This window comes from Dendropsophus ebraccatus, chromosome 12, assembly GCF_027789765.1.
Source record: "Dendropsophus ebraccatus isolate aDenEbr1 chromosome 12, aDenEbr1.pat, whole genome shotgun sequence".
Taxonomy (NCBI): Eukaryota; Metazoa; Chordata; class Amphibia; order Anura; family Hylidae; genus Dendropsophus; species Dendropsophus ebraccatus.
In genome coordinates, this window is record NC_091465.1 from 12,499,196 (window position 1) to 12,507,162 (window position 7,967).

Below are 7,967 nucleotides of genomic sequence, written 5' to 3' on the forward strand. Positions count from 1 at the left end.
TAAATACATGTTAGTTGTATGATGATTGCGACACTGGTTTCACAAAATCTACAGCCATTTTGGTCTTTATACTTATAGTAGGCATATGTGCAATAGACTCATTTTTCAATAGCTGACTTCCATTTTTTATAAAGAGGTATGAGAGAATTACAGTATAACTTCTTTCTTCCTTGATTCATCTGTGCATTGGTGACTTGTATTATATCACTTGAGTCTCTTTCTGTTATTTTACACTTATAGGGGGAGATTTATCAAACATGGTGTAAAGTGAAACTGGCTCTGTTGCCCCTAGCAACCAACCAGATTCCACCTTTCATTTTCCAAAGAGCCTGTGAGGAATGAAAGGTGGAATCTGATTGGTTGCTAGGGGCAACTGAGCCAGTTTCACTTTACACCATGTTTGATAAATCTCCCCCATAGACTCAAAAGTAATCATATTCCTCATAAGTACATCATACACCTATAACTAAATATTTAGGCACAGGGGATATTTTCATGTAAAAAGGTGCCTGCCCCTCTGTCTCAAATTACTTAAAAGCCAGGAAACCCCAATTAACATCTTTCAATCCCTTTTATATCATTGAGCCGTTACTCTTCAGGAAAAGCCATTACAAACTGACAGATAGACAGGATTCGGGAATACTTACCTCATTGTTCCTTTAACAATAAATATGAGCTATTTGAAGATCATTAATATTCCATTTACTTTTTGTTAACGCATATTCCCATGACTGTCTCTTGATGTGTTAAGTAAAGTTTACCAGCACACTTTGTAAACTAATTCCTAGTATTTATATGAAGCTCTTGAGCACCGGTGTAGAGGTAGTCACTCGGTCTGTGATACAAGATTCGACAATGTATTCCAGCACCTTTAAGTGCTATCATGTACACGGCTTTGATTCCAGACAATTTCTAGAGCATTACTTCTCCGACAAACCTGATATGATTTTTGAAGATGATCTTTTGACATTTCCAATTAAAAATCTTGTAAAACCATTCACAGTGGGTATGTATCTTGATTTTTTTTTTTACTGTTACTTTTTATTGTTACATTGGCTTGATTTTTTATGCATTTATTATAGAACTATTTTCATATTTACCTCAACAGTGTCTCTTATAAAAAAAAAAAAAGATACATACTAAAAAAGAAAACATTGGATAAAACTGAAATGGTAAGGACTTTTAGATGACAGTAAATTGGAGTCAGTGATCTAGTGTTAGGTAGCTTCTGCTAAGGCAAATAAGCTTATAGGGAACATCAAAAGCAACATAGATGAACTTGACAAAGAAATATTTCTACCATTGTACAAATCTATAGTCAGACAACGCATAGAACATTGTGCATAGTTTTGGGCACCAGTGTGCAAGAAAGACACTGGAGAAAGGGTTAAAATAAGGACAACCATAGTAATACACGGAATGGGAGGTCTTTAGTACCCAAAAAAGTCTGTACAGTTTAGATTAATTATAGAGATGAGTTAATCAAACTGTCCAAACCCTATCTATCTGTCTATCTATCTATTATGTTGTTCAAGGAGCGGAGTCTAAGGTGCCCTCGGCTTTTACCAGAGCCTGCCGCAAGGCAGGATGGGCTTTGGTGCGGGAAAATCCCAGGTTGCTACTCTCAGGGAAAGTTCCCAATGACCACTGACAGAAGGAAAGAAGTACTGGAGCTCAGGACTAGATATTCTTCTTCTGCGGCTAGAAGGTCTCTAGAAAATGAGTAAAGGTCCTATTCCATGGGCCGACGGAGAGGAGCAAACGAGCGCTGTCATTGCTCCTCGTTCGCCGCTAGCAGCTGCCACGCGACTGCAGCGAGCAGGTGAGTGCGGGAGGGGCGAGGGGTGAAGCTGCGGGGGTGGCTGCCCGGGTGATCGCTGATCGTCTGGGCAGCCCATAGAGCATAGCAGGGGTCTGCTGCCGCCACTCCTATTCCATGGAGCGACGGCAGCAGATCGCTGCTGTATCAGTCACTTGTTTTACAACGTGTTGAAAAACAAGCGACTGCAACAATCAGCCAACATAACTGATGCCAGCTGATCGGTGCCTTCTATTCCACGGGACGATTATCATCCGAATACGGCCGATAATCATTCTGTGGAATAGGGCCTTAAGTGGTGGATAGCCTCGGGACATAGACATGGTTTTCTGACTGAAACAAACCAACAATTGAGTACAAAGGTCTTGAGGTGATGGCTATAAATACCCATACGTAATCAGCCTCACTAAGTAACCAGAATTCAATAGAACTTGTGTGCTGAGTCTATAAATACAGATGAACAGGCATACCCCTGCCAATAGAGAGAGCCTAATCCTCCATGAAGCCTGCCCAGCACAGATGAGAAGATGCCGGAAGACATGTACACTAAAAAAGCAGGAGAATGAACAAATGACTAAAGTGCAGTGCGACCCGCAGTAGATAGAGAATAACCGACATTACCAAGTGTCGTTACAGTATCCTTCCCTTAGCGCCCCTCCTCTTATTGGAATGGAGTTGGTGAAAACTTTGAGAGAACTTTGGGGTATTTAAGTCCTCATGCGGTTCCCAGGACCTCTCTTCCGGTCCAAAGCTTTTTCAGTGTATTAGATATTAAACCCAGCCTCTCGACCATTTCATATCCAGGATCTTCTTAACCTCATAGACATGTTCAGTGCCTGACACTTGGGTAGGAGAAGTGATTTTATGAGAGTACTGCTTAAGGATGATTGGCTTGAGGATAGACATGTGAAACAAGTTGGAATGGGCAAGGATGAGGGCAAACTGAGCTTGCAAAAAACTGGATAAATTTTCTTTTCTAAAAAGGTCTAAGTAACGAGGTGCCAACTTCAAACTAGGGACCCGTAATTGAAAATAGTTTGAGAAGGCTTTGGCAAGCTTGATGTCAAATCTGATTAAAATCACGATCTTGGCTCTCAATGGCTGGAACTTCTGAGGCCGTTGGAAGCAGCAAAGGAAGTCAAGGATGTGGAAGGAAGTGTCCCCGGAAGAGCCACTAGGGTGGTTATTATGAGCTAACTAGGCCCATGGCAGCAAAGGAATCCAACCATCTTAATGGGTTGAGACTAGAGATGAGCGAACCTCAAGCATGCTTGAGTCCATCCGAACCCGATCGTTCGGCATTTGATTAGCGGTGGCTGCTGAAGTTGGATAAAGCTCTAAGGCTATGTGGAAAACATGGAAATAGTCATTGGCTGTATGTTTGTTTTCCAGACAACCTTAGAGCTTTATCCAACTTTAGCAGCCCCCACTAATCAAATGCCGAACGATCGGGTTCGAATGGACTCGAGCATGCTCGAGGTTTGCTCATCTCTAGTTGAGAAAGAATGATCTAGTTGAGACAGAGATCCACTAGCAACAGAAGATCCACAAGCTAGTGGCAAGGTAGTGGCAACAGGAGATCCGCAAGTTTTTGGTGGGAGCTCTTATTGTGGCACAGTCCGGGCGATCGGCAACAAAATCTTTAACATCTTGAACCAGAGTTGGCCACCAATAATTCCCGGAGATGAGATCAAAGGATCTGCATACCCCCAAATGGTCAGCAATATGGGGGGGCATGACCCCAGGTCAAGATCCATTTCCCTGACCATGGTTCACCAATGCTGTGCCGCTGTGAGGAGGAGCCCTGGGGAAATGTTGTATTGAACCGAGTCTGTGGCGTATGATGCTCTAGACAGTGCTTTTAAAGTTCTTTGCCACTGGATGGAAATTGAGACTGAAATTTAAAGGAGAGAAAAAGGGAGGCCAGTTGGCCTGATAGGGGCTCAGAAACTGTGAAGACTTTTGTGATCTGTATAGATCTTCACTTGGTCGGCTGTACCTTCCAATAGATGTCTCCAATATTCCAAGGCCAAATTGATAGCTAATAACTCTTTATTTCCTAATGAGTAATTCCTTTCAGCTGTAGAAAAGACCCTAGAGAAAAATCTGTATGTAACAGTTTTGTTCTGGTCATTTTTCTGGAACAGAACTGCTCCAGCCACAAATGCAGAGGCGTCAACTTCCAGATAGAAAGGTTTCTCAATCAAGGCAATGGAGTACTTTGGTTATTGTGAAAGCGGATTTTAGTTGTGAGAAGGCACTTTGTTTCTGGAGTTCATATCTGCAGGTTGCTGCTCTTTTTGGTGAGGGCAACAATAGGAGCCACCAGTGAGGAGAACTTTGGATAAATTAGCAGTAGTAATTAGAAAAAACGATGAAACGCTGGATGCTTCAGAGACCAATAAGGTATAGACAGTTTAGCACTGTGGACCGCTTTTTTGGGTCCATCTGGAGACCCCGGACTAAGATGATGCAACCCAGAAATAGCATGGCTTAAGCATTTGAAGAGGCAGTTCTCCAACTTGGAATAGTGACAGTTCTCATGCAGGTGAGCAAGTACCTGGCTGACGTGGTCATGTAGAAACCTGATATTGGAGGAGAAAACCAAGATGTCATGTAGATAAACAAGCACACACTTTTGCAACATGTCTTGAAAAATATCTTTTACAATTTTCAGGAAGACTGCCGAGGCATTGCAAAGCCCAAAGGGCATCACTGAATATACAAAGTGACAATCCCGGGTGTTAAAGGCAGTCTTCCATTCATCGCCCTCACAAATACGGATGAGGTTGTAAGCACCCTGAAAATCCAATTAGGAGAATATCTTGGTGCCACAGATCTGATGAAAGATCTCTGAGATAAATGGGAGCAGATAAAAGTTCTTGGTGGTAATCTTATTCAGTACCCTACAGTCAATATAAGGCTGTAAGGGCCCATCCTTTTTTTGCACAAAAAGAAGCCTACCTCCTCTCAAGTTTTTTCTTGATATAGGCTAACATAGCCTCTGTTTCGATGAGAAAACACCCTGCCACAACGAAATGTAGTTCTGGGCATCAGGTCAATGTGGCAATCATATGTGGTGGAAGAGTTTCTGCCTGTTTCTTGCAGAAAACATCCTCAAAATAATGACAGGGTGCAGATAGAGAGAGCTGGAGATATTAAACCAGTTGTCAGGAGAGTGGAGGATCTAGTCAAGGTGATAACGGAGGCAGAAAACAACAACCATGGCATTGCAGACCCCAGCGCATCACCTCTTCAGTCTTCCAGTCAATAGTAGGATCATGTTTCCACAACCAAGACAGACCCAGGAGTATAGAGTTAATGAAACTCAGGCGTGCAAGGAAAGAAATATTCTCTTGATGCAAGACGTCTACCTGCATGCCAAGAAGCTGTGTGCAATACCGGATGGCACAGGAGAACTTGCCCCTTAACAGAAAAGATTAGGAAAAGAAGCATTAGATTAATGCAATAATATTAAATCCTTATAGAAGAGGAGTCTTTGTGCTATTTTTCTTACATTATTTTGGGTGTTGGAATAAACAATGTGTAGGACTTTTCAGAGTACATACAGGTGATCCAGAGACAAGTGCAGCCCTGACGCTGTCCCGTCCCCAATGTTCCTTAACGTGTCCTAGGCGACACGGGCCAGCTTGGAGACGTACCCTTGGCTGAAACAGGTGCAACAGGACATGAGACAAATACAAGAAAAACTTGACAATTACGAGAAAAGGACAAAAATATCTAGTGGCAGGTAGTCAGCAAGCTAGGGTCAAATCAGGCGAGGCAATACTAGTACAAAGTCACTAGGCAATAAACAGTCAAACCAGAGTAAAAAAAAAAAGAAAAACTACAGACTAAGTCAGAAAACAAACACATAGTCAGGGACACAAGCCAAAGTCAGGAAACCCATAAGACAGGAAAGATATCACAGGGTAGAAAGCAAGTATAGTGTATGCTATAGAAGGCATCAGACACAGTAAATGACTGAGGAAGTCAGGTCTTGGTCTCAGAAGTGATTGGGGCAGAAATAACTAAAAAAGGAGGATAGAGCTGTCAATCACTGGCAAGGCAATGAGTTAACAGTTAAGGTGCTGCTAGAATTCACTCCAGAAAATGCAGAGTGTTTAGGATCAATTAGTATGGGACAGAATCCAACCATGTTCACACTAGGGATGACGGAGGTGAGCAGCATAGAGACATGTCATTTATTTATACAATATCTATAAGCATTTAACATATTGGACACTTCAGTACTTAATTTTTTTTCTTTCTGCAGGTCACATTAAAGGAGACGTCCTGATTGACCTAAGCATTGGTTCCCTTGTTCATTATCTCTATGCAGCCAGTGGATTTTTCAAACACATCATAGTCCTGAAGGCCAGTGACAGGTGCATCCTGGAGCTGAAGAGATGGCTGGACTCACGGACAGGAGCGTTTCATTGGGGGCATGCCACAAAGATTCATGTAGAGATGGAAGGAAACAGGTAAAATATTTGCTTATATTTGAAGGGCACAACACAACAATTACTGAACTCAAGGAGATCACCAATGGAGTACTCAACCAAGAGTCTCCGTTGATACATTGCCCCCTGAAAAATAAAAAAAACAAAAACAGGGTCTGTGGAGTCTCAGTTATGAGTCTCAAGAAAAGGGAATAGCCAGATATCCATCCTGAGAGGAAAACCCGTTGCTAAGGGGTGCTTCCTAGTGGGGAGATCTCCAAACCACCCTGAAAAATAGCCCCTAAGGTCCCACTCCATTAAGAGTAAGACACCAATACGGAAATACTAAGTGGCTCCTTTAGCGCCAAAGTCTAACTTAGTTGCGAGTATTGCAACCAAAGCCAGGCATCCATCCACAGACAGATGCTTTGGGATTCTAGGATTCTAGCTATGGGGGGCAATGAGCACTAGACCAGCAAAACAGTCATGGAGCTGAAGGAGATTTAAAAAACAAAATAATATCAAATGGAGCACTTAATCTCTGTTGATACATTGCTCCCTGAAAATTTTGAATATGCAAAAAAAGGGTCTGTGAAGCCTCAGTTACAAGTCTAAAAACACAGGAATAGCCAGATATCCCTCCTGGGAATGTCTGAATTCTACTCCACACTGATGAGGGGCAATACCCTGAAACAGCTGTCTGGGGACCGATGCTTGGCTTTGATATTCCCTTGTCGTGTTGCAGACTTTGACGCTAAAGGTCCACCCTGGAATTTCCCTTTTTGTGTCCTAATACTTGCAACTGAGTGGGACTTGAGGGGCTACGTATCAGGGTGGTTTGGTGATCTCCTCACTGGGAGCCATCACTTAGCAATGAGTTTCCATCCCAGGAGGGATATCTGGCTATTTTGAGATTCATAACTGAGGCTCCACAGACCCTGTTTTTGTATAATTGAGGGGAAACCCTCTTTCATTGATTCTACTGTACAAATGATGGGAAGAGGAGATCTACAATAAAAGAATTCCTCAAAATAAGGAAATCTGTACACTGGGCTGAACTAAACCATATTGTTTGTGCTGCCCTGACATCTTGTGGATTTGCTACAGGACAAGGTCCAGCATGGCGTGCACCCTCATAATAACTTACACTTCTGTGCTGTTAATTCTTTTTTAATTCTGTTTTGGTGAAATTCAGGTCTTTCCACCCCTACTCGCAGCCAACAATCCTGAGATAACTTCGGAGCTTTTATAAGATATCACTGTTCTCATACTGATGATAGGACAATCACTTTATTTCTCCTATTGCTTTCAGTGGCCAGTTACAGGACAAAGAAGGAAAAGTGAAAGAAGCCGCTCAACATGTGGTGAAATGTCACCTTGATAAAGAAAATATGACGGATCCAATTGTCTTACCATTAGCCGATTGTATCATCAGCTGGGGGTTTCTTGATTCTATCAGCAAAGACCAGAATGATTACATCAGATATCTGAGGAAGATTTCAAGGTTGCTGAAACCTGGAGGACACCTCCTATTAATTGGGTGTTTAGATGTAACATATTACACAGTTGGGAAAGACAAGATCCGTGCTCTCATATATGATGAGGATTTTGTCAGGAAAGCTCTAGCTGGAGAAGAATTTGTTATTGATGACTGCAAGGTTAAGAAGAGAACGGCCTTGAGTGACCTCATTGACTATTCATTGTAG

The 7,967-nt window shown here is 42.3% G+C and overlaps 1 protein-coding gene across 1 annotated transcript; it reads left to right on the top strand.

Moving 5' to 3' along the window:
• Positions 1-855: 855 nt before the first annotated feature.
• Positions 856-7,967, top strand: LOC138768629 (nicotinamide N-methyltransferase-like). The gene is made up of 3 exons (XM_069946579.1): positions 856-1,006; positions 6,096-6,303; positions 7,574-7,967. Exons 1-3 carry the CDS (start codon positions 856-858, stop codon positions 7,965-7,967), a joined length of 753 nt encoding a protein of 250 aa, XP_069802680.1.

Bases quoted from the DNA above. Each gene is read 5' to 3' on its own strand.
- LOC138768629 (XM_069946579.1), top strand. From the start codon at position 856: ATGTATTCCAGCACCTTTAAGTGCTATCATGTACACGGCTTTGATTCC. The intron at 1,007-6,095 runs GTATGTATCTTG...TTCTTTCTGCAG, and splicing joins TGTAAAACCATTCACAGTGG to GTCACATTAAAGGAGACGTC. The intron at 6,304-7,573 runs GTAAAATATTTG...TATTGCTTTCAG, and splicing joins GTAGAGATGGAAGGAAACAG to TGGCCAGTTACAGGACAAAG.